The sequence below is a fragment of the Poecilia mexicana genome, unplaced genomic scaffold (assembly GCF_051168715.1).
Source record: "Poecilia mexicana isolate PSO_F unplaced genomic scaffold, ASM5116871v1 scaffold_11, whole genome shotgun sequence".
In the NCBI taxonomy this organism is placed as follows: Eukaryota; Metazoa; Chordata; class Actinopteri; order Cyprinodontiformes; family Poeciliidae; genus Poecilia; species Poecilia mexicana.
Genome location: NW_028263380.1, coordinates 2,476,237 through 2,503,904, shown reverse-complemented (window position 1 = coordinate 2,503,904; position 27,668 = coordinate 2,476,237). Strand labels below are relative to the sequence as shown.

General features: G+C 40.2%; 1 protein-coding gene across 1 annotated transcript in view; it reads left to right on the top strand.

Moving 5' to 3' along the window:
* The window catches only part of LOC106904889 (ubiquitin-conjugating enzyme E2 E2), a 52,339-nt gene extending 26,815 nt beyond the window's left edge, over nt 1–25,524 (top strand). Inside the window, exons 4-6 of the mRNA XM_014969405.2 lie at nt 13,010–13,142; nt 22,724–22,871; nt 24,839–25,524. Coding sequence (XP_014824891.1) covers nt 13,010–13,142; nt 22,724–22,871; nt 24,839–24,936 — 379 coding nt within the window. The 3' untranslated portion in view covers nt 24,937–25,524. The remainder of the gene's footprint in view (nt 1–13,009; nt 13,143–22,723; nt 22,872–24,838) is intronic.
* Nucleotides 25,525–27,668: the final 2,144 nt, after the last annotated feature.

The window sequence follows — 27,668 nt, the reverse complement described above, 5'->3', positions numbered from 1 at the left end:
TTCTATCTTTGTGGGGACTTTCCATTGACTTCCATTCATTTCTACAGCCTAAACCTTACCTTTACTCTTTTCCTAACCCTATCCATCACATACCTAACCCTAACCCCATCCAAAACTCAATTCATACCTTAGTCCTAACTCTGACCCCTGACCCAAAAACAGGGTTTCCCCTTGTGGGGACCAGGCTCCGGTCCCCACAAGGAGCAATTGGTCCTCACAACGTAGTATGTGTCAGGAAAATCGTCCCCACAAGGTATTACACACACACACACACACACACACACATACACAATGTTTCTGCCTCTGACTGATTGCGGTTTATTGGAGCCCATCTGGATAGAAGAGTGACATTAAATCAATGCTCAACCTAATCGATGGTGCCGTGATGACTGCGGGGACAGCCGCGTTAGATCATTATGTGATCGCCTGGAAGGTCACGCCGCGTTTCCTTTGATTTGCCAACACCCTTTCTCTCCATATACAGCATGACGCGGTGGAACTCTGAACTATTGGTGCTCTGCCTCTGACCAAATGTTTCTCTTCACTCTTTTCCTCCAATCATTGAGCTGTAAACAGCTGAGGTCGTGAAAGTGCTCTGCTCTGCCATCATGCTTGTGTGTCTAAGGGTGCCAGCCAGCTGAATGAGCATGTTTCTGTGACCTTCAGGAATGCATGGGTCTGCATTTGTTTTCTGTGGACATCCTGATCACCATGTAATATCAAGTAAACATGATAAACCATCATATAATCAGAGTTCATTATTCATCTGTTGTTTTGAAGCTGCTTTTCATAAAATCGCCACCAGTATGATTATTGGTAAAGCTTTATGGAATCACTGAGTCTGTTTTAGGGCTCTGCAGTATCAGGAAGACTTGTAATTAGCAATTGGTTATTAGTGTATTTTTAGTGTGTTTTAATGAATTATGGAGATAAGTGATCATATTTATATTTGCAATATTTAATTATATTACTGCTCTATTTTTTTTTTTTGACTGTGATTCAGATCCCAGATTGGGCCGACTGTAAAATATAATCAATTAGAATCAACTTTAAATCATAATTTGTGAAAGCATGTGTAAAACACTTCTTAGGGTGAATTAACAGTTAGGACTAATGAAATGAGCTCAATCATTTATATTTACTGTGGTTGTCATTAAAAAAATAATTTCATAATTGATGCTGTTCGTATAGCTGTATTTGGAGGTGTGTTGTTCCTGAGATTGGACATGCTTATTTTCGTTTAAGAAAAGTCAACTTTCTCCATGACTGGGCATGGAGAACATGCTCTGGTAGATCAGTGTTCTAAATGCACATTAAACAGTAACATTAATCAGATCTTACTGAAGACACTGTGTTTTTGTGATGCAAAAGATGAAAGACGAGCTGTAGATGAGAGCATTTCTCTGGGGAAGAGACACCATGCTGGCATAGGATTTTATTCTTTCTACATTCCTCTTTAGAACAACACATCTGACGTTATTAAAATTGAAATAAAACAGATTTACTATCAACCTTTTACTTTTGAAGATTTCAGTTCACTTTAGGTTATATCAGAAATGTATAAAGTAGGTGTAGATGTACTAATCTCAAAATTTTTGCTGATGTTGATATCAGGGTTTCCCCCAGTGTATTATACGCCTGGCGGCCAGCCATGCTTTACTAGCCCCGCCGCCAGGCTAAGCGTTGCTTGTTTACGTTTCTAGGAAAAAAATAAAAAAATCTATTTTTTTTTGTTTGTTTGTTTTTTTGTTGTTGTTTTTTTTTTTTTAAAGCCAGGCTGCAAGGGTCTCTTTTACTCTGAGCATTTCACTAGCAGTGCAGATTTATTCCTAAAGGATAGGTTTATAATAGACAGGTTTATAGTTTATGCATTTAAACCCGACAGCGCGCGGACCAATCACACAGCTGGCGCCTCTGCGTTTTGCCTCACGCGCTGCCGCTGCTTTACCTCAGCAGAATCGCGCGCACCTCCTTTCACTCAAACTGGACACAGGCTGACCTGTATGGCTATTTACATCAACCTACTGTGAGGAATTATGATCCTTTGGAGAACTCTAGGTAAGAGTTTAAAACCCGCCGCGTTAGCTCTGGTTGCGCAGCTCAATGTGAACCGCAGGAATAACATGTAGCGAATTCAGAGGTGCGTTGCGGAGCGGTGAGAATGATTTATCTTTGTGAACGAACAATTATATGCGGCGTTTACATCTCAACACGCTGCCCAGCATGTGGCTCTGTGTCTGTCCTCCCTGTAAAGTTTGTCTGTGGCCCTGGTTGGCCGGAGCGTTTGTGGATAACGAGCAGCGCTAACCTCATCATATACCACACTGCTAACTTCACCACTGCTTTTTTGCTTTAGTTACTATCACTGCCACTTCCGCTCTCACTCTAGAAACAAAAAAATCTGCATTTTGCATTTAAAATCATAAAATATTTCTGACTGTAGGTTTGCCTTTATAAGAAATGTGAGAAGGTTTAAGATGGATCTTCAGTGGGGTAACTTCTACATCCAGCCTTTGTAAATCACTTAGTAAAGAAAAAGCCTTTTTTGTTTCTTAGTACTGGCCACCAGGATGTTGTGACAGCTCTGAATCGACCCTGCTGATTTGATAGTATTTTTTGGCCCCAACACTCCAAACGACAGCCTTTGCACCGTCCAGGTTTCACTACCCTGCAGTTCTGCTAAATGTCACATAAACGGCTAAGCTGTCTACTCAGCACTGCTTATTCAGTGCTTGCTCACCCCTGGGCCTTCTGTAATGTAATGTGGAAATATTTTAACCGTTTACTTTTGATGGTGTTTTTTTTATTAGCACCAGTAAACAGTAAGGTGCATACATAATACTGCGCCTTTAAAATTGAGGAAAAGGCAGGCCTTTAACACACACCTGCACTGTGGGGACGTAGCATCCTGCATAAACACCCAACACCAACATCTTAATTCTAGGAAAATAGTCTTGACTCTTTTCTGAGTCAAGACTTGATTCTCATTAGTTCCTAAATGTAATGGAAAATCCTGAACATGGTCATTTAAACACCTTCATGCAGAGTTAGTGTTAAATGTGGACGTAGCAACTCCAGTTAAATTTTACCATTCATGTCTACAGATTGGGTAGTTAGTAGTTGATGAGATTGGGTATGTTTTTATTGGTTTTAAAAAATGATGGTGTCCATGTTTGCACTAACATCACTTCAAAGCTCAGTCTTCTGTCACTGAAACATCAGATTGTTTCTGCTTCTCATTCAAATTTCTTTCATTCCTTTGTGCTTTCTCTAAGGTTTTACTGCTTGGACCTCTTGCTATCAGGTAGTTGACGGTTCAGGAAGAACTCTTTCTGTTTGATAGCAGCAGCACTGTTGGAAATGTTCTTTCTTCAGAAGCAAAGGGCAGTGAGTCACCTCTGACTATTATCTGCAGGATTTATCCCAGGAGATGAATGAAGTGCTTTGGGCTGCAGAGATGATATCCTGTATGTGATGCAGTAATTGAGAAACCTAATGATAGATAAATGTGATGAAAGAAAAATCTACGGATTATTTTAGTTCTGTCTAATCCACATGTGTGTTGTGTGCTAGGATTATCAGGTTTTGTTGCTTAAACTCTATTTCCTTTAGAGCAACTTCAGGATTTTTCTAGAATCTAGTCGTGTTTTTTCTTACTGTTTGCAGCACAATGATGCATAAAGCTTAAATTTCTGATTTTGGTACTAAGGTCACCTGCTTTTATGAGACATGGCCTGTCGTTAGAATTTGAAGGGAGGGGACGTCCCACTGTGTGAGAAAAGCTGGAGTCACTCTAAAACAGAGGGTTTCAATACTGATACTGATACCGATATCCGAAGTTTAGTAGCGGCCAACACCAATCCAATGGAGAAAAACAGAGCAGAATTGATTTGATGTTTCTTTTTAAACGCATACACAAGCTTGGTCAAATATGTAGAAACAACAGATCTTTAATTTGTTCATTCAGTTCAATTAGGAAGATATTGGCAGTTATCTTCCTAACTGAAATAAATAATAAAGAAACTCACTAAAAATATATGATGTATGATACATGGTCACTGGTCATACACTTTAAACTCTCTTTAGCATGTTGGATTAGCAGTGAATGTGATCAGTCATTTTTGTATAGCTGTAGCATGAGGAGGCTGAGTCCCGGTCATGTCAACAAAGTATCAGTGTCTGATTCCTGATCTCAGTCAGGAGGTCTCACAGGGCTTCTGTTCCTCTCACCTTGCAAAGCAAAGCTACTACACATTGAAGTCACTGGCTGTTTTCAGAGTACGATGTGAAGCTTTAGAAGACTGGATCTGTTCTTTATACTTATATATACGTTACTTATCTAGCGCTTTTTCAATCATTATAGTCACATTCACCCATTCATGTTCACACATTTATACACCAATCGGTAGGCAACTTGGGGTTAAGTCCCTTGCCCAGAAGCACATCGACATGACAGGAACCTGGAATCGAACCTACAACCTTCCCATCACAAGATGACTACTTTACCTACAGAGCCACAGTCGCCCCATCTAATTATGACAACCAGGAGACAAAGTCCAAACATTCAGATATGAAGGATATTGTTGGCTCTCTCATTGCTTAGAAGAGTGGGTAACACTTTATTTGAAGGGGGTGAATAAGACTGTCATGACACTTTCATAAACATGACATAACACCTGTAGTGAACATGAATAAGCCTTCATGAATATTTATGACTGTTGTCATAAAGCGTCATTCGGTAAATCATGACACTTTTAATACAAAGTTGACATTATTCAAAATGTCTTTGTTATGACAACTTGACATTAACCAAGAAATCATTACTGATATAAATTTGTTATAAAAGTATTAGCACTTTAAAAATCAGGTAACTTTATGTTATTAAAGGTAAAGTTTAAACAGTAATGATTTGTTGGTTAATGTCAAGTTGTCATAACAAAGACATTTTGAATAATGTCAACTTTGTATTAAAAGTGTCATAATTTACCGAATGACACTTTATGACAACAGTCATAAATATTCATATTCATAAATATTACCGAAGAGTGACATTGAATTCTGTTTTCTAGTTCTGTCAACACTGGATTGGAATGCATGTGTTTTCTCTTGTAATTTAACTATTGAAGTTGCAATATATAACTTTTACAAAAATGTATTTTCCATATTTATTAAAATTGTAAGTAACCATGTCAGGAGAGTATGTTCTGTGAAAAAAAAAATATCTCATCCACTTCCTTCCACTGCTACTATTGTGATCTGCAAAAATGTACTACTCCCGATCAAAAGCCAATCAGAGCCTGGAGGCGGGTCTTAGCACTGTCAGTCAGCCTTGTGTATACTATTAAATTTGCTAATGGTAGAAAAACAACTTACCGGTCCAAGAAAACAATTTATCCACCCACATGATACATGCTATGCTAACTAGTCTTAGCATATAGGGCTATGTTGTGGTGAACCAGTTGTCTTGTAGTGGAGAAGAGAGGGCTTGAGGACAAGAATGATTGACAGCACTAGGATCCTCCTCCTGGCTCTGATTGGTTGTTTCTGACTGAATGGTGTATTTCTGCAGTTTGTACTGGGAGAAGGCAATGGAGTTCAATTTTTTCCACAGATTATCTGTCTTATATCATACTGTCACAACATAATGATCATTTTAACAAATATATAAAAAACATTGAAAGTTACATACAGCAGCTTCAGTACGTTGTGGAAAGCCAAGTTGTAATACGCAGAATAAATTGTACCCAAACAAATCTATGTCACATTCACAAGATCATGCTGACTTGGATCTCTTGGCTCTACATGTGTTTTATGGATCTGGAGAAGGCTTATAACTGTAAGGCATTTTGTGTGGAGCCCAATGGGGATGATTTTAAGGAATGTTGGTCTTTGTCCAACCAAAGCCAGAGTGATGTCTATTTTTTTCAAGTCAAGCATGTTCCCAGTAAAAGGCTGGGTTTTACCAGGGTTGTCCCTTGTCTCTCTGTTTGTGGTGTGCATGCACAGGATCTGGGTTTGGCACCTCAGAGTTTCGTCTTTCCAGATGATTTGGGTTCTTTTGGTATCTTCAAGCTGTAACTTTTAGCATATACTAGAACGTTTTACAGCCAAGTGTGAAGTGACCACGATCAGAGTCGGCTCCTCTAAGCCTGATTCCATGATTGTAGACCCCAAAAAAGTTATTTAAGGGCTGTGTAGGTTTCCCTCTGGCTTTAACCAGTCCAACATAAAGGATCTTCCTGCTTGAGTGTTTATTGCAGAATCAGCTAATTATTACTTGGCTTCCTTAAACAGATCAGGTCCTGGATGCAGCAGTGGAGCAGGACTATAGAGCGCGCAACCCATATAAGGAGGCTTCAGACCTCGATGCAGCCGTCACCGCTTTGAGTCCCGGTCCATTGACCTTTGCCACATTTCCCCCTCTTTTAGATATCACTTTCCTGTCTGACCACTGTCAAATAAAGGCCACAACAGCCAGAAAAAAAAACACAAAAAACCCATAGAAGCCTTACACAGTATCAGCCAAACCCTGTGTGATAGAGACATCAGCAGACCATCGTGTCATACATCGTAATATCATCGAGCCAGAGCTGCTGGGTGCTGACTGCACTGCCACCATCAGAGGAGTTCAACCACAAAACCTGAACAGTTCATTTCATTTCACTGGCTCCATGTTAATAGATGTCTACGGTCCTGTCGGCGCCATGACAACAAGCACCCAGGAAGCTTGTTAGACTTGATGCCTCCCTATGAGCTGTCATTAGGAGTTTATAAGTTATGTGTGCCACGAGTCCTTTTGCAGGATCTTATTGACTAAGTTCATTGCTTTATGTTTATTGATCAGTTCTTAAAGGAGCAGTACAGATATTATGAACCATAAAGATTCATATCTGAGTGTTGCTGATGTTGACTTGTTGCGCTGTCATTTCCAGGGAAATGTTGTACATAGATATGCACAGGGATGCAATGTCGCTAGGCAACATGCTCAAGAAGACAATGAGAGAGGTGCAGTAGGTTTAGTGCTGAATGGAAGTTTGAAGGGTGTTGGACCAGCACCATGCCTGATCTTCCTCCTACCTGCCCCCCAGTTGTCGACACAAAACTGAAGCAAATGAAGACAGCTGGTGAACATAAGAAGTCTCCTTACACTATAGACTGTGTCCGCATGCTTGGTAAAAATCTGTTTATATTTCCCTCAGTGGAAGGATCAGATGTGGCCAGGAGAGCCAAAATCTAAATTCTAATAAAATTCAGTTTTCAATTCAATTAAGTTCATTTATGTAACACCAATTTGCAACACACGTCTAAAGGAATTTAAGGAAGTCAATTCAGCCCAATCAAGCAGAGAGAATCCGAGTCAATTACATATAAACATAATTTCAGTCTGTAGATGTGCAAAGCTGATTCAAACCTTTTGAGGTTCACATCAGAATACTTTTCAGATTTTTATTTGAAGAAAAACTTTGAAAACCTTGTATGATTTCCCCTTTTTATTTATCTCCCCTTTGAACCTATATGCTCCTTCATCACTTTAATTCCCAGTAATCTACACCAACAGTGGTTAGAATGTGAGTAATAGGGAAAGAGTTCAAAACATTTAAAAAGTAGAAAAACTTTTGCAAGGTGCTGGGCAAGAATGAATTCATCTTGGCCTTCCTTTGCAAGTGAGGAGCAGTTTGTCCTGTAACCGGTGAGTTACCGGTTCGAAACCCTCATTTCGTCTGCCATCATGTCCCTGCCTCACCTGCTGGTAGTGGCCCTGATTGCCCCACTGGCCCCAATGCATGGTTACTTTTCTGCTTTTCTACTTTTACCCAAGACTGAAATCTTCCTGTAAGTTCAACAAAATAGCAACAGAAGTTTTAGCCTAAGGATGTGCACACTTAACACTCCATTTTTCCCACCTTTTCCTGAGAGATCAACATCTCTCATTGAGGAATCTGACACCATTTGAAGTGGTTGTTTTGGTTTGCTGTGGAGCAAAAGTGAAATTCTAAAGACCACTTGCCCACATTTGAACGTAGCAGACAGGTTCCCTTGGAGGAATAACGGCAGACACCCCTGGGTGAATTGTAAGATCTGGTTCGTCCATCAGCCTGACAGACCTGGTGGCTGATAAAAATGTCTCTCTGCCAGCACTGGATCCCAGATCTTCCTGTCAGAGGTAGGAGGAACAAGCTGCACTTGGGGAAATGAGGCAGTCTCTTCAGAGCTCTAAATATTTCCAGATGCTACAAGGCAAACTGTGGGAACATAGTTGAGAGAAAAATGAGTGTTGGGCTAGCCGTGGGACCCCTAAAAGACTATTTTTAAAGTCTACCTTGCTATACTGCTTGAATAATGAATGCTTTTAGGGCAGTAATTATAATTTCTGAGCTGGGCCTGCAAACAGTGGTTCTTTAGTGTCGGATTTTATGAAGGTTTTGCAGAAAAATAACAGAGGAAGTTGGTATTTTCAGGTTATGCATTTCATCCAATGATTTATGCTCTCTGTGTAGTTTTTGTGGGTCACTGGAACTCTAAACAGACCTTTTTTCTTAAGTGTCATTCAGTCATAAATATGAGCTGATGGACAGGTACTACAAGGTTAAGGTCACGCAGCAAACCTTAGATCTAGACACACACTAAATGTTCAGTTCTTTCAAAGTAAAGGTTCTCTCGTTGATGTCTAGTTTTATTCATATTTATAATCAGGAAAATAAACTAATTCATTCCAAGTACACAAGAAAAATGATCCTCAAGGAAAAGGTAGGACACCCTGCCACTTATAACTACTCTGCCTCCCCCAAGCTAAAAACCTGAGAGAGAGACTATCAGTCTGACGCTCATTTGTCCCACTCCTCACTTTCAGCTGTCAGATGTTTAAAGAGATTTTTACATCTTTTGCCTGTTTCAAGTCGCCCCACAGCATCTCAGTGAATCCCAGGTCTGGACTTTGACCCGGCCCACAGCCTTCCATTGGCCTCTCAGCCAGTCTTTGATGTATTGTCTGGTTTAGTTTGGTTCATTGTCATGTAGCAGGATCTGATTCTGCTTCAGCTTTTATTTCCTTAAGAAAGCTCTCAGATTTTCTTCAGGCCGTTCTCTCTGATAAATGGTAGAGTTTGTGATGGCGAGCTGACCAGGTCCTGCTGCAGCAAATCATCCCCAAACCATGACACTGCCAACTCTGTGCTTAACAGCTGGCAGTTCTTTATCTGGAATACTGGATCTGGTTCCTGTCCAACATGTCCTCTGTTCTGGTCTCAGATCAGTTTTAGACTCATCTGTCCAAAGAACATTTTTCCAGAAGTCCTGGTCTCTGTCCTTCTGGAAAACTTTACTCTGATCTTCATGTTTCTTTTAAAGAGCAAAGATGTCCTCCTTTCACATCTTCCATTAAAGTAAAATGTGTTCAGTCTCTTTCTGAATTTATTTTTAAAAAGTTACTATGAAGGGAAATGCAGGTGAGAAGTAGGAGAAATGAAAAGGAGTAGAGCATGGAAACAAATGCAGGGTTTCCCCCAGAAAACTTGCTAAGCCCGGTGGTCGGGGTGTCGAGTCGGTCCACCGGTGGTCCACCGTGTTTTTGTATTAAAAGATATTAAGTTGACAGGAAATGTAAAAGTATTACTGTGTAATTATATGTTACAGAAAAACATCTCCAGTGAAATGCTATTTAAACACACAACTAGTATTAAAACAACAAATTTGCACTTATGTTTAATCCAAATTAAGTCAGCAGCTCCATCAGGCCCCCAAGAGCTTCAGGGGCCCCATAAACGCTAATATTTTAAAACAGACCACAGATACATAAATTGTAACACTTGTTTATTGAGATTATCAATGCTGTTAAACTTTATTCAATTGTTTAGGCATAAATAAATTTAATGATTTTAAATTCTTTAACATTTAAATACAAGATTTTAAGGAGCTGGCAAGTTTACTTTGTAAAACTTCAAAGAACAATATTCATAGTTAGATTGTTTTGTTACCATATCAACAATATGATGCTGTGAGTTTAATCTTTGAATTTACAAATACAAATTAGTAAACTGTGATTATAACTTATTGCTTTTTAGGCTGGCCAATTAAACTACTCCCTTCTCCCATATTTCACTAAATCTAACAGAAGCTGTTAGAGGTTCTGATGTTTATAGCAACAAAAGGGACCCCTAAATCAAATTCTGCTCAAGCCCTCATACAGCCTTGGACCGGCCCTGCATGATGAGGTAATCTGCTGCACTGCGCAGAGATGCGCAACAAACAGGGTATTTAATTCAATGCTGCTAATGTGGTTTTAGTAGTTGTTCCATTTCGTGTCTGTTGAGGTTTTAAGCGTCACAGAAACTATTCTGGTTGGTCGAGTTTATGGTACTCGACCGTGCCTGACGGTCACGAGTTTCTCAGATCTCCGTGCGGCCGCGCGCATTAACTCTAAGTAGACAACGCATTTGATATGGTTTGATGCATCGTGTAACCGGAAAAATAATACTAAAAATAATAATAAAATAATATAAAATCAGCGTGATGCGTGACTCCGAGGAGAACGCTCCGGCCAACCGCGACCACAGACATAAACTTTACAGGGAAGACAGACACAGAGCCACACGCTGGGCAGCTGTACTGTTTAAACTTTACCTTTAATAACATAAAGTTACATGATTTTTAAAGTGCAATCAGTAATACTTTTATAACAAATTTATATCAGTAATGATTTCTTGGTTAATGTCAAGTTGTCATAAAAACGACATTTTGAATCATGTCAACTTTGTATTAAAAGTGTCATAATTTACCGAATGACGCTTTATGACAACAGTCATAAATATTAATGAAGGCTTATTCATGTTCACTACAGGTGTTTATGACAGTGTTATGTCAGTCTTATTCACCCCCCTTCAAATAAAGTGTTACCAATCATTCTCACCGCTCCACAACGCGCATCTCTGAATTCGCTACATGTTATTCCTGCGATTCACATTGAGCTGCGCAACCAGAGCTAACGCGGCGGGTTTTAAACTCTTACCTAGAGTTCTCCAAAGGATCATAATTCCTCACTAAGTTTATGTAAATATCCATACAGGTCAGCCTGTGTCCAGTTTGAGTAGAAAGAGGCGCGCGCGATCCCGCTGAGGTGAAGCAGCGGCAGAGCGCGAGGCAGCTGTGTGATTAGTCCACGCGCTGTCGGCTTTAAATGCATAAACTATAAACCTATCTATTATAAACCTATCCTTTAGGAATAAATCTGGTCTGCTAGTGAAATGCTAAGAGCAAAAGTCACGGTTGCAGCCCGGCTTTAAAAAATAAACACGATTTTTTTTTTTTTTCTAGAAACGTAAACAAGCAACGCTTAGCCTGGCGGCGGGGCTAGTAAAGCATGGCGGGCTGCCAGGCTTATAATACACTGGGGGAAACCCTGAAATGAATAGATCTATATGTAATCCCCATGATGACATATAGGGAAAAAAATTCAAATGAAAGAAAATGAATGTCTTCAAATAATGTGACAATATCTATAGGTACCATAATCTCCCAAGGAGCACAAGTACAGTAGTTTTCCAGTCTTACTAATATATACAAAAAATAAAAATATATGATTTTCTTTTGCACATTAATGTTGGGATACATGTCCTAAGTCTCATTCATTAAACATCTGAATGATCAGGAAGGTGTCCTGTTGTGAAGCATGAAGCTGAATCATTGAGTGTTAACTGAATCAGGTCTGGATCTTGTGAGGGTTGAACTTCAGCAAAGCTGGTCCCATCTGTCTGCTGTGTGAAGTAAAGCTGTTAGTCAGCCACATATCATCAGACTTAATCTGAACTGAAGCCAGCAGCGCTTTAATAAAACCACTGGTATACTTTGAAATCACACCAGTGATGTCTCACAGTGAGGGAAGCCTTTCATTGACCAACCAACCCCCCGGCCCCGGCATCCGGCCCTTGTAGGCTATCAAAGGAACGTGGCTGTTGTTTCTGCAGTAATTCCTCTGGGTCCAAACACACACTGAGAGGGGCCAGCTCTGCAGTGGCCCCATGCTTTACTACTGCTGATGTTTAACATGAGCAACCACACTCAGGTTCTTATCTCATTGTAATGTGTCTCATGCACACACACTCACACATACACACATTATGTTTCTGTATCTTTACAGGGACTTTAATTGATTTCTATTTATCTCTACAACCTGACTCTTACCCTAAACCTAAAAATTACCAGGACATACCTAACCCAAACCTAACCTAAACTCAATTCACATCTTAGTCCTAAACCTAACTCATAACCCAAAAACAGCATTTGCTCTTGTAGGGACCAGGCGTTGGTCTCCACAAAGAACAGTCGGTCTCCTCAATGTAATATGTGTTAGGAAAATGGTTCCTGTATCAAATACAAGGACGCACACACACACGCACACACACACCCACACGCACACACACACTCGCGCACACACACGCACACACGCACACACACGCACACATACACTTGCGCACACACAAGCTCTTCTTCCTCTCTGGTTCTCTCAGATTGTGTAAATGATGAAAGTTAAAGTAATACATGGAACCAACGGGGGCATCTGGCCTAATTCCAGTACAGAATGGGATTTGATTAGTTCCTCTCGTCTTCCAGCTGTGTGTTTGTTCGTTCGTGTGTGTTTGCATGCGTGTATGTACGTGTGTCTGCATCTGTGTGTGCATGCGTTTGTGAGTAGAGGGGAAGGAGGACCAACAGTGAAACTTGGTAACCGTTAGCTGCCCGGCAGTTAAATGCTGATCAATAGTGAGGACACAGAGCAGCTGCTGCTCAACACCTTTCTGCTCAGCTGTGTGTGTGTGTGTGTGTGTGTGTGTGTGTGTGTGTGTGTGTGTGTGTGTGTGTGTGTGTGTGTGTGTGTGTGTGTGTGTGTGTGTTGCGTGCGTGCGTGCGTGCGTGCATGTTTGCGTGTATGTCTCACCTTCAGAGATGGTTGTCGTTCTCCTCCTGATGCTCTTTCTCTGTTTAACAACGCATTGTTTTCTGTTTGGGCCCCCAGTGCCGGCCCTAAAGGAGACAACATCTATGAGTGGAGGTCCACCATCCTGGGCCCCCCGGGCTCCGTGTACGAGGGAGGAGTGTTCTTCCTGGACATCGCCTTCACACCAGACTACCCCTTCAAACCCCCCAAGGTAAGTGGTTCCCTGCCGCTCAGCAGAGCGCCCCCTGTGTTTAAGCTGCTGCTTTGAACAAAGACACGTTTGTTTTTTTACCATATACCTGGGTCATACTTTACTGGACTATAAACTGTCAAAGAAATTACTGCGATATATGATAATATTGTTTTCTTGAAATCATTTTAAGTAATATGTTGATTATTTCAAAACAATGTTTGTTTGCACTCTTAAAGAGCAATAAAGTTTAATTTTGAAAAGAACACTTAACACTGGAACTGGAAGATATGTTAAATATCTAAAATCAAACATGACAACCTCAGAAAGTGTTTACAACCATAACATGAATAAAACGTATTATGATGTCCCTGTAAACAGATTTGGCCTTCAAAAAATATTAATCATCACAATGGAAAGTAACATTTTAACTTGCGATTCATTGATTCATTGGTTAATGCAACAGCCTTACATACATAAACACTAGTATATCTCCAAAAGTTTGAATTTTTCATAAAAGTGCAATATTTCTTGCCCGTCATTTTAGAAAGTGAAACGATCAATTGGCAGAGATTTATTACACATGAAGTAAGATATCTGAAGTGTTTATCTTTTGCTATTTTAATAATGCAGTTTTTAAGTACCGTATAAGAAAATAGGGCACTGACCTTGGCTGACTGATGATCATGAAGTTGGTTTATAATTTACAGATTCCTGTTTGCTGTTCAAATCATTGAAATTATTGGCCAAATAAGAACTGTTATTGCCAACTAATTGCAGAGTCTCTATTATATTTTGTAGAACATACAAACCAGGTCAGTTTGAATGTGTTAATGGCCTTGAGAAAGTTGGCCTCACTTAAAGGCTCTTTCACCATTTATCAAAGACTACATGGGATCACTTCTAGCTCTGTACTTTTCCATATTCGGATTGATCAAACCTGAACTGAGCATTTCCAAACTAAACAGAGATACTTTAAAACACCCTGTGATTTGTGAAATGTTTACTTCTATTTTAGAAAACACAAAAAGTATGAGGCATCAGGACCAGCTCGAATATTGTCCTGCTTGAACACAGCAGTATTTGGGAAACCATAGCTAAACTAAATAACTCTGCACTGACTACTGTTTCTTGAAAACTCAGCCTTGTTTTATAAAACCTTTGTGGGAGGAGGGGAATGATTATTCTGATCTAATATATCGTCTTGTCTCTTGGCTTAAGCACATCATTACACCTCCAGTCTCTCTGGACCTCTAAAACTGCACAGCTTCATGATGTACCACAACACTTTATGCTCTAGTTCAGATTTTCGGAGCTTTTGCTGCCAGTTCCCACTGGCACTGCCAAGGAGAAGTAACATCCGGAAAGAATTTTCCTTCTGCTCATGCGGGGAAAAGCTGGCAACTGGTTTCATAAAAATTTGAAGATATTTTTCTGGGAGCCTTGTGTGGGGATCTAAAAAAAGAATAATTTAGCATTAATGCTGCTGAATTGGCAGCAGTGGCTTTTACAGGCGAACCATTTCAGAACACCACAGAGCATTTCGGCAATGTTTACGCTTCACTTCCTGGAATGAAAGGAAGTGATTTCACATTCTTGTACAGCAAGTATGAAACAGTAAAATTAGTTTCTGCTAACTTTGTTCAGGATTGAAGTATCTACAAAATATACAAAATACACCCACTGGCCACTTTATTAGGTACACTCTTTCACTTGTTTGTAAACACAAGAAACACACTGGCCAATCACAGTGAACCCATATTTGAAATTTGTCTACAAGCAAAAACACTTTGTTGCAAAACTATTGTAACAAAACGGTATGTAGCAACAAAAAGAGTGAGTGGCACTATAAGTGAAAAAAAAAAGATTTTTCTAAAGATGACTGGCCAATATTGGACCACATGGTAGCTCTGAATTTTTAGGAATCTAAAAATGCAGATTTTTATGAATCTAGACATGGTGGAAACGACTTTCTACTGAGCATCAGGATAGGAATCGAAGAGGATATAAGGGACTTTGAACGCAGCATGGTTGTTGGTGTCTGATGGGCTGGTTTTAGGATTTAGCAAGGAATACTATTGAACCACTAAATGGACCTTCCAGATTTATCTTGTATAACTGTTTACATCTGTTGCTGACATGATTTTTAATGACTTATTGCTTAAGCAAGCTTATTCACATGTGATTTTAATTTAATTTCTTATTCAATGAAAACGTTGCAATTGCAAAATTGTTTTTTTGACAGTTGCAAAATATAGACAAATATTGGCGCACATTTGTAATGGAAACGCAGCTATTGTGATTGGACCAGCACCAGTTGGCTGGATCTCTGGTGAACTAGGTCAGTCATTTTAGAGGGGGTGAATATTATGCAGTTAAATATTTTTATTTGTGTCATAACTTAAAGTGCTTTGTAAAGCACTTTGAATTGCCTTGTTGCTGAAAATGTGCTATATAAATAAAATTACCTTACCTTATAGAAATCAGTTTTCACTTTGGCATGAAAAGATTTTTTTTGTTGTAAATTTACTTGTCAAATAAAACCAATTGTTGTTGATCATAATTGATTTGTAAACACAACAAAAAGAGAAAACATTCACAGGGGTGAATAATTTTCAGAAGTACAGCATGTTGCCTAAAGAGAAAGCATTGAGTGGACAGTTTTTCTTCTTGGTAAACCAATTCCTCACATGACCTGGAGTTTTTGGGCCAGCCAGAGACATTTCTTGTTGGGTTGCCTCCCCTTGTTCCACTGGCTGCAGCATTCAGCAGCCTTTGATTTCCTTCCAGTCAGTCTGTGGGTTTCATGTCTGTCTTCTGCTGATGCAATTGTGTGTTCGTATTTACACAGTGGGCTGACTGACGGCGGTTGCCACATCCCCTTTGTTTCAAGTTGTGCTTCTTTTGTTGTTCATAGTTTTGGTTTTATGCTATCAGACATTCTTAATTACATCTGTTGGTTAAACTGAGACATTTTAAAATAAAGGACAAAGGACATGTGGCCATGCAGCAGACCAGGGCGGTGTCCTTGGGGGTTTAGGGTATTTAGCTTTTTCAAACTGCTGTTCATTTCTGTTTTTATGCTTGAAATGCTGTGCAAACTCTGAACCAGAAATGTTTTTCCTGTAGATCTTTTCAGATAGGGGTCTTCTCATATTAAGAACTGACAGAAACATGTAATGCTTTTTTTTCTGTTATAAATCAATATGTAGAGATGTAGACAAGTGGTGCTTGTCTTCTTACATCAGGGGTCCCCAAACTTTTTCCTGTGAGGGCCACATAACTTTTCCCTTCTCTGGTGGGGGGCCGGAGTCAGTTTGTAACAAAAAAAGTGTGACGATTGCCGGAGTGCCTAAATGTAAAAATTTATTGTTTCCCAGAAAGCACAATCAAATAACTCTCTCTGGGTTCTTCACAGAATAAATCCAGGAAATAACACTATTTATGAAATAAATACCATATTTTCCGGAGTATAAGCCGCAACGTCGTCGTCGTCGTCTTCTTCTTCTTCTTCTTCTTCTTCTTCTTCTTTAGATTTCAACGGCAGCTTGCATCCATTATTGTTGAACTACTGCCATCTATTGGATCCTAATATCTATACCTCAAATTCTCACAATGATCCCAGTATTATTTAAAAAAACAAAAAAATCTTCTTTTTCCCCTCAATGCTATTTAACTGATCAATAACATTCTGAAATTTCAATTCCATATGAAAATCTAATTCTGTTTTAATGGGCACTTTCTTCTTTGATTTCCAATTTTGACTTCCAATGATTCACATCCTACTAAAGAGGCCCCTGGTGGTGGAAGAAAAATCCACATTTAAGCCACACGGGGCTATAAGCCGCAAATTTCAAAGCTTAGGAAAAAAGTAGCGGCTTATAGTCTGGAAAATGCGGTACATGGAAAAAAAATCTAAATGCTCTTTGGTATTGTTCAGGGGGCCAGACCAAATGTGGAGGCGGGCCGGATCCGGCCCGCAGGCCGTAGTTTGGGGACCACTGTCTTACATCCTTTTGAAATGGTTCATTTCTCCTGAAGTCAGTTAAAAGCAGCTTTATAAACCAACCTTGCTTGTGTTTAACATGTGAACAAAATTAAGATATTAATTTTACTTTATAAACATGCTAATATGGAGTAAACAGATATATTGGTTCCCCTAAACAGAACGGATCCTTGCATCATTGTCATATTTAACCTTAATTAGTATCACTGATACATTCAAGCTTTTTATCAGAGATCCATCTTACTTAAAAGGGAATAGATTCTGGACAAAGATGAAAGCTCAGGAACTCGGAAAGAAACTCACAGATGTCCATGTTCAAAGTGAAGACTCCAAAATCCTCTCCTAGCAGCTTCATGGTCCTGTGTTTACTGTTGCTAATACTATTGAAAGTCTAAGGTTTCTGCAGCCAACCAGCCAGGAAGTGGAAACGAGAAGAAATATAACCCAAGACAGATAGTGTGAATGGTGGAAAAGGAATCAAGAACACCATCCAAAACTATATAGTGAACTCCAAGAGCAAGTTATGTAACTTTCTGATAGCACGGTTGTAAACCATAATAGATTGTGTTTTCATTCACTCATTCACTTTCTTTTGATACTATGGGAAAAAAAACCAAAGAAACCCAAAAAAGCCAAACTGGAATTCACCATGTCTGATACACAATTCCAACAACTGTAGAGACATCAGACATCATTTCTGTAGATCACAGGAGTTGGACGTATACTGGAAGTCTGAAGTGTACAGAGTGAAAAGGAATGGTGAGGGTACAGTACCCTGTGGTGCTCCTGTACTTCTAACCACCTGGTTAGACACACAGTCCTTCAGTCTCACAAACTGTGGTCTGTTTGTCAACCTCAGTTTGTGAGACTGTGAGACAGTCTGCACAGGTATTCAGGACTCTGCTAACCAAAGTTTACAGTTAAAACACTTTTACTGAGTTTTGGTCTCAAACAATGTACATCCCAGTGAATCATTTTTCACACAAAATGAAGAGTCTTGATTAAATGTTAAAAATCAAGTTAATAAACAGAACTTGGAAATAAGTTGAAATAAAATGAGCTGCCTGAACTTAAGACCTAAGTTTTTTTGATAATAAGGTGAAGGTATGCAGAATTCTGGTGCTGGAAACTCATACAAACGTTTGTACAGATGAATAATTAAATTTATCTGGATCTCAATAGTATATTCAATTCCTTAGATGTGGGGGTAAGAAGGGCTTCTTAGGTGAAGAATAGCATAAAATAATTGAGAACTACTAGTTTACAATGACCTTGGATCTGGGAAATTAAGAAGAAATTAATAATGGGACAGACTTGAGGGAAAAAGTCTGTCCCAAAATGTGTAGAGGGAAAGTATTCTTTCTTGTGAGAGCGCTACCTGATGATTCACCAGATGCTAATTGTACCATATTGTGCAATGAGGGGACTTGTGACAGCTTTAACTTCTTGATGCAGAGCATGGAGGCTGTGGTGAACTTCTGTCACACCGGACCTCTTGTCGCTGATGGTGTAAACCCACATGTAGGTGGTTAGCACAAATCAGTCATCACTTTTTGATGACTGATTTGTCTGCTTTTTGAAATCGCTATACCTTAATTGCACTCATTCCTGTTTGTGGTTAATGTAGGTCTCTGACCAATCAGTATGAGGACTCATTCACTTTCTTTTGAGCCCTTCTCTGCTATGTATGCCGTCATGTATTGCTGCCTTGCCTTGCAGTGTCTCAGCAGCACAATTGGACAATGTCAATTAGGATCAATGTTGATAAGCCAAGTAAAACTAAACCAAAGCTGTAGTAAAGTTGACACCATCCATCTATAAAAAATACAAATTTTCCCAATCTGTGATGTTAAATCAGATCCGTTTGTCAGGTTGGCTTGCCAAAATTATTTCTGTTTTTTAAAGTCAGAATAATGGGAGAGTTTTTTTCTATTTTCTTTAAATTCATAAGTTGAGCTACAATAGTTGCTGGAGTTTTGGACCATTTTTCTTCACAGTGTGTATGAGGATGGCAGTTTATTACCACCTTCCTCATACACACTTTTGATCTCGACTCAAAGGTGTGTATCTCAGCTCAAGCATTCTCTAGGAGGGGGAGGGGGGCGGTAATCCCAGTCCTCTAGTGCAGGTGTCCTGCTGCTCTTAGATGTGTCCCTGGACCAACCAACTCCTAAGTGCTGTCAAGTTCTCCAGAGTCCTGCTAATGACCTCATTACTCAGGTGTTGAAATAGAGACGTACCTAAAAGTTGCAGGACACCTGCCCTTCAAGCCTGGAGTTGAAGGCCCCTACTCTAAAGGGTTAAGTTCAGGGCTTTGTGATGGTCACTCCAAAACTTTGACTTTGTTGTCCTTAAGCCACTTTTGTAACTCATTTGGCAGTATGCTTATTGTCCATTTTGAAAAGCCTGTTCCTCCTCTCGCCGATTGTGGCGTTGCACCAAGAACCACTGAAGGAAACAATATGAAAACTTCTGAAGAAGACACTGAACACAACTTCCTTCTCCACGAATGGAAACCAAAATGGAGTGGCATCAGATTTTTAGCAATGGGACTCATGAGTTTATTTTGGTTTTATTTACTCAGAATGTTGTCCTCTTCCTGTTTTTGGAGCAGCCTCCAGTTCACTTGGCATTCATGCTTTCAAACCGCAACAGAGTTCTCTTAAACCAAATCCAGACTGAGTTGGCTTCTCTGGTCCACATCAGTATTCAATTAATTCACACCTCCCCATATCATCTGGACTATCTAGGCAAATGAAGTGGAGTTGGATTAAAGTAGACTGCTGTGAATTCATCCTGACACAGGTGTATTAAGAGAAAGTTTGATGTGTATTATATTCCTGTCTGTAGCCCAGTGGATTTGACCTGCAGTCGTGAGCCCACCCAGAAGCTGTTCCAGAGGAGCCCGTCTTTTGCTGCAGAAGCTACTTTCCTGACTGTGCAGAGGGGAAGCTGAGCTCATCGACACTTTTGGCCTCCTGCTGTCTTGTTTTTTCCAGTGAGGCTGTGAGATGTGCCGACCAGTAACTCAGGGCCCAATCAGACAGCAGCAGCTGCTGTCTTCACTGGTTCACTCACTGATATTAGGATTAAGTAAACGGCTAAGACTGACACCAATACACTTAGGTGGAGACTGAGGACAAAAAGGACATTACCTGTACAGGTTTCCTTCAGACCCTCAGTGTCTGAGGGATTATCCCCCTCTAACATTACATCCCTCCATTGATTTATTTTCTCATGCCTTTGACCTAAAGCACAGTTTTCACATCGTTTCCCCCTGTGAGACATGCATATTGTTTCCAGACGAGGTTGTTTAACACTCCATGGAGCGCAATGAAGCAAGCGTGGCTCAATCTGTTACCTCCGTTTAAACTAAACTGTTTTCATCTGTCTTATTGTTATAGTTATCAGCTGTGATTCTGTTTGGTTTCTTTTTATTCCATTTGTCCAGATGACTGTGGAGTGTGTGTATCGGGTAAGAAGAGGACTGAGAGGGCGCCTAACGTAGATTTGTAGTTGATCCCTGAGCTAAAACCAGACACGGGAAAAGATTATTAATTGTTTTTGACCTAATTATCTTCATCTAAACTCACATTTTACACAGCTGTTCATTTTATTTGTTTGATGAAAATATGATAGGAAAATTTGTTAATGATAGTTGGAATAAAAAGCTAGTTTTAATACATTTTACTGTGATTTTATTCCCTTAGACATGCACAGTGTATAGATTTGCAATCTTTATTGCAACATTATGCTTTACTTTAAACAAGCACTTGGTTGAAATTAAGGGTGCATTTGCACCAGCCCTGTTTAGTCTGCTTTAATCAAACTCCAGTTGGTTTGGTAGAAAGTCCGGTTGGTTTGGTTAGTCTGACACAGAGCAGTAAAAGCAAACTGCAGCAGCTGGAAAAGGAAAAAATGTTGCAACCGAGACTAGCAGACTGTGAAGTGTGAAAATACTACTACAATCAACTACAAAATGTATACCACTGTTCTTAAAAATTTCTGTTTTAAAGTGAAAAAGGTATTTTCCTGGTGTAGCTCCAATAGTTCCCAGTCCTTTAAATGAAATGTATGGATGACTTCACTGTGATGATATTTCTTTTACTGTGTGGAGCATAGAGCCTGATTCCTCCAGGAATACGGCGTAGATCTCAGGATTGCACAGGGCAGCCATGTTTAATACAAACAAACTCATGTTTAAATCAAACGTCTGGCCGTTCCATTAATCACTACTTCACTGCTGTTGTATATAACCACTGTACAACTTATGTATTTAGAGAATTAAACAAATATGAATACAAATATGAATATAGTTTTTTTTTTCAATTAACACTATTCTCAGCTGAATATGACCACTGTCTATAACATGATAATCAAACATTTTGTACTGAGTAAAAATGTCACATAGGAAACAAACTGTCCAGACAACAAATCCTAAACTAATATAGCATTAGGAAATGCATCTGTATAAAAGAATGATGTGAAATGTGCAGAAAACTGTAACCAGATCTTTTTTAAAATATTAAAATCCCATCATATTTGAATCATTTTCTGAGCATCCAGTTGCAGTGAGCATGTGACGTCAGGTGGAATAAGTGGAAGCTGCTATGAGCTGCATTCTTTACGTTTCACACTTATTTTGAAGTAAATGGGAAGAAAAAATTAGGGAGTTTTTGGTAATAATGATTCATTTGTAATAAAAGGATAAAGGTTTTTCTGGGAACTGTAGGTACAGATGTTTTCTATTAGCAGGGTCCTGGTTCTCTCCACAGTGAGGATTGTTGTGAGTGAAAGCATGCAGCAGCTGAGGGCAGAGGCTTAGGTTCCTCCATATTACTGAAGGGATGCTGCATCAGACTTAAAGCTGTTGTTACGCCGAGGCAGCATCATAATCTATTAGCATCAGACATGATGGGATTACAGGCTGTTAATGAGACCGCACAGCGAGCCAGGGATGGCTTTCATGGCTGCCAGCGTTGGCACAAGTGGATCAACACAAGAGAAACAGTTCACACACGAGACGTAAAGTCCAGCTGCAGTCTGCTCTCATCAGACGCCCTGCCTGCCTCTCACTGTTCTGTTCCCTGTCATCAATTTCCTTCCTGGGAGACTGATGACAGGGCTGGGTTTTGAACAGCAGGTTGATTTGTTTCTCCTGAGGAGGAGATGTGAAGGAAGGAATGGAGGAGGAGCTAGCCTGTCTAAATTAGCAGCCATAGGAAAGTGGAGAGGTCAAAGGTGACTCTTTAATGATGCGGTGCTCTGCATGCTGATGTCAGGATCTGCTGTGTTTTGTTTACTTCAGCGCTGATTACATCAGATCCCCAGGGACCATTAGCTTCACCTTCACACTGCGGAGTACGAGGTGTGTGTCATTGACTCGGAGGCAGCAGCCTTTCCTGTCCACAGGGGGCCTTTACTTCATCTGACTTTAGCTGTACAGGTTTTTCTTGGAAAAATGTAGTCTTGAGTTATTTGGACAGATTGTCCCTTTTGTGACCTGTTCTTCTTCCTGTTTGCATCTGAAGTAAAGTGCGGCAGGTTTGCACTAAGAACACTCCTTCCTCTAATTACGGCCTCTGTGTGTCATCAGGTGACGTTCCGCACCAGGATCTATCACTGCAACATCAACAGCCAGGGGGTGATCTGCCTGGATATCCTGAAGGACAACTGGAGTCCTGCCCTCACCATCTCCAAGGTCCTGCTGTCCATCTGCTCCCTGCTCACCGACTGCAACCCTGGTGAGAGCCTCAGCTCCCTCCGATCAGCCTGACTCACATGTTCTGTGTGTTATGTTTTTACTGATGCTGCCACCTAAAAAAACTGATTTTTCAGCACCTTTTATTTTCAAAAAGCTGCGGTCAAAGTTGCACATTTTTTAAGCTTTATTTTTTGCACAAAAGAAATTGAAATTTCTGCACACAATCTTCCTAAAACAGACAGGATTTTAACATAGCTAATATTTAAAGTGCAAATAAAATTTTTCTTAAGGTGATATATTGCCTTAAGACTAATCAAATCATGTCCTGAGAAGTCAAAGTGCAAAAGAAGAATTCCTTATTGGTCATTCAAGTTAACATGAACTGTTAACACAGTAGCAGCAAATCCTACTAAACATTTTTGAAGAAAAGAAAAGGAAAATGTTAGTGTTTAGTGTTGCATATGATTTCACCTTGCCGGTTCAGTTTTCAAGACGCATTTGAAACAGGAAGTTAAGTTAAAAGGGGGCTGAGAGGATTGGTCAAAGTTTAGCAGAGTAGCAGTGATTGGTCAAACAGGAAGGAAACTGAAAACATGAAGGTCAGATTTGTGGAAAAGTTGTAATGACTGATGAAAATAGCCAGTCTGTGGAAAATGTGTGAATGCTGGTTGAGTTTACCTCCATTTACACATTGATCCTCTGATAATGTGACCTCTGACCCCTCCCAGTGAGCTCTACGCAGCTGAACTGGAAACGACCGTCTGTTTGAAACAACACTGCTGGTGTTCTTCAGCGAGTCTGCATGAGAGGTAGTGAAATGAGACACCAACAGGCCTGAGGTCCTGAACAGAGCCATGAAGGCCTCAGGTTCACAGCAGCAGCAGGAGCCTGCCCAGAACCAATGAAGATGATGAGTTCAGTTGTGTACAGATAAGACCAGATGTGCAACTCCTCTTTGCATCTAAACTTATTTTCACTGGACACACATCAACATTTAGAACGTTAACGAGTGTCATTATGGCCGGTTCTGGAAGAGTTGGTGTTATTATGGAGCAGGTAGCATCACCACTAACCTGGTCCTGAGCTGCCAATCCACTTTCTGTCTGCTGCTCTAAAGTCAGGCACTGAGAGGCAGGGGAAGTAAGAGCTGAGGCAGAGGGACGATGTGAAGTGATGGCTGATGGGAACGAGAACGCTGAGTTCTTTCTGTCCCCTCTGTGATAAACTAGGCAGCTAAATGAGAACTGGGTTTTTTCTCCTCCTTAATGAGTTCAGATCCTGTTCAGATCTGCTTGGATCATTCCCCAAGTGTCAATAAACTGAAGGTCTCTAACCTGTGCAAACAACAAGAAGTGTGCTGTATTTAAACTTTATGAATGATGATTTTTTTTTTAACTAAAAAGAATAAAACAATTTAGTAAATTATTTTGTGGTTACCTGCTGAGGGATAATTTAAACATTAAATATTGTAATGAATTTCAATACTAATTAAAATTAAATATTAAACAAATCAGTGTGAAAAGATATTCAGCATGAAATTAATTTTGCCCTATTTCTAACAAAATATTCTGTTTTTTCAGATAGTTGTGCTTATGTATGACGGTAAATGTGACTTTTGTTACTCAATCACAGATTATAACTATCAGGTAAGTTTGAGGCAGCAGTGAGAGCTACTGCCATCTGTAGGTTGGAGTTAGCATCACTTAAACCCAATGTTTTTGACCATTTTTAGAAAATTTGGATTAAAATCACAATTATGCATTAGCACAACAAAGTGGAGGGACTGATTGATGTAGTTGGCAGTATATAGATATAATCTGCTTTAATGTGACTGATAAAATGATATTAAGACTAGTTCCAGAGTCTAGTGGGCCACATGGAAAGCTACAGTGGGCCGGACTTGACCCCTGAGCCTCGAGTTTGACACATGGTTTAGATTAAAGCAGATTCAGGTGTTAAACTGTGAAAGCAGCCGTTGCCATGGTGACCCTGGTGTTTGTGTTGCAGCGGACCCCCTGGTGGGAAGCATCGCCACACAGTACCTGACCAACAGAGCAGAGCACGACAGGATAGCCAAACAGTGGACCAAACGCTACGCCACATAGAGCCGCGCTCACCCCAACATCACGTCCAACACTTCCTGTCCTCCGGCTCTACGGAATCATCCACCCCCAACCCCCACCTACACCCCCACCCCGCTGACATATGAACTGTTCTTTGTTCCATGCTGACTTGAAAAGCTTCTTTTTATACAAAGAGTCTATTGGGATTGTATTTTCCAATACACTGAATGTTGATATGGTCATGAAAAGCTTTAATACTGTTATTGTTCTTGTTGATGTTGCTGTTCTTAATGCATTGTTTATACCATGGTTGCCACTCTGGTCATGTCCTTTATTGAAACGTGTGTGTACTATCCATGGGTCATGTGATGTAAAAATGTTCATACTGAGTGAGAGTGTGTGTATGCGTGTGTGTGTGTGAGTGTGAGTGGTTTTCTGTTTCCGGTCAGTAATAGTGCATGGCGTCTGGATGTGTGTTCATGCAGTGTCGTCATGGTATCCGTTGTGTTCCTGCAGACTTGTGGCATGGACTGAGCTCATCATCATGTATGACATTAGGTGTTAGTTTGCTGTACATTTATTGCCTTGTGGGAATACATAGTGAATTAAAACACTGGCTGTAATGTGACAGTCTGTCTCCGTCTGCTGTTTTTCTTCCGATTGGCTCGTCTCTGAGCCCACTTCCTGTCCGAGATGAGCCGTCGCCAGCTCATCTCAGAGGAGAGACTGATTTAGTGGTGGAACCTTTCACTTTACTTGGATTATTTGCCACTGCTTCATATTTATGTTCTGCTGAATTGACTTGGTGCTGCCGAGTCACGCAGCACTTAGGCTGTCCTGGACTTCAGTCCCACGGTTACGTAACGGGTTTTCCCACGTCCTGCCCGCTCCGTCTGGTGCGCCTCAGGAAAAACCAATTCCTCTCATTCCATTCAAAAAGTCAAACCCATGTAGAGGTTTAGTACACAGTGACTTTAATTCTCTTCTGCTGAGGATTATGGCTTACAGTTGATGAAATCTCTGAAATTCAGTTTCTGTTACATGTGACCAATTTTATAATAACTTAATATAGAAATACATTGCTGTCACCTAAAGCACCGTGGAGTAGAGCAGAGACCTGACAGATGGCATTATGGGTTAGAGTCTGGCTGTTCAGAGTTCTTTAGCTAAACATGAATATGGAAAGTTGAGTTTAAGAAAACAGTCTAGCAGAGAAACTTGCACAAGTAACAATAATTGCAACACAGACGATTGCCTGAATTGAAACAAACCCTTTTAAACCTGCAGTATGACTATTAAAGTTGTTTTTTACAATTATGAAAACTGTTTATAGAATGAGTGAGACAGATGACCTGTGAAAACAATGGATTCCTGTCCTTCCTACTTGGTAAGTTATTCTCCGCCATTAGCATGCTGAGCAGCAAAGACGAGCATGATTGACAGCACCAGTGAAGACTGAGAAAGTGGAAATGTAGACGAGTATTTACTCATCTCTAGTTAAGAGAGCTGCTATAGACTATTTCATTTGTTGTTTATTATAAACAGAAAAAGTCATCTAGAAGATTTCATCTGCTGCTGCTTCATTCAAAATTTTCCCATTAGGCAGCAAGAAGGAGTGTGTTGAGAAGAACTGAATTGAATAAAGCAACTGTTGAGCAAGGAGACACAGACTGGGGTTTAATGCTGACTGTGTGTGTGTTGCACCTAAACAAACACATTTGCTGATGACCCTCTTCACAGCAGCCACACTCACCTTGTTGTGAGCAGGAGGCACTGCTTTGCTGTGGTTTCACTCTCTAACCGCCTTGCAGAATCAGCAGAGTGGAGCAACAGTGGCAGAGTTAATTATGGTTGACACATCAGAAGGAGGAGGAAAGGGGGGGGGCAGAGTGAACCCCCCTCCCCCTCCTGTCCCTCCCCATGCTGCTGCAGGAAGACGAGCTGAAAAGGAGAAGTCAGTCATGCTTGGATGATAGCGTAACATTTGCAGAGAGGTCGCAGACCAATGCTTGTGGAAAGGCCAGGGTTGGTCTGAGAATGAACCGGAGACATGTCTGCATGAGGAGCCATGATCTGTTCCACATGAACGAGTCACTCACTCAAATTTCCACAAAGGAAGGTTTTTGGTGGTGCCCCCTCCAACCCCCCTCCTTCTCTTTTCCAGATTTGTTCTGGTTTTGCTAATTAAACAGAATTGTTTTAGGTCATCCAACAAGGAAAACCTGAATGGATACTAGCTATGCTTTATAGAATTGTTTCAATTCAGGCATCTGTTGTTTAAGTTCGGACTTTGACTAGACCTTCTGCTGTTCTCTTTTCTTCTCTGTTGCTAACAAGCTGCTGTCAGAACTACATGTCATGAGTTTTAATCAAAATGCAATTTCATCTCTTCACCATTTTGGGTTATTATTTATATTGCTCTTGTTGATGAAGGCATTTGTCACTCTTTGATGGTCTTTTAGTTATTTTATTGAGATTTGATGTGATAGCCCTAAAGTAGCTGTGAGTATGAGCGGTACATTTACTCAGCTCCTCTGAGTCCATGATCTGCTCTGTCTACAGATGAACATTTTCCCTCCATTCCTCTACATGAAACGGCTCACTCTGATTGGATGGAGAACATCAGTCAACATCAGTTTTCAGGTCCAGCCACACATTCTCAGTTAAAATTAGGTCTGAACTTTGACTGGGCCATTCTAACATAAGAATATTTTTGCTTTTATTCTTCTGTTATTTATAATCTCACAGTGAGATGATGTTGCAGTAGAAAATGT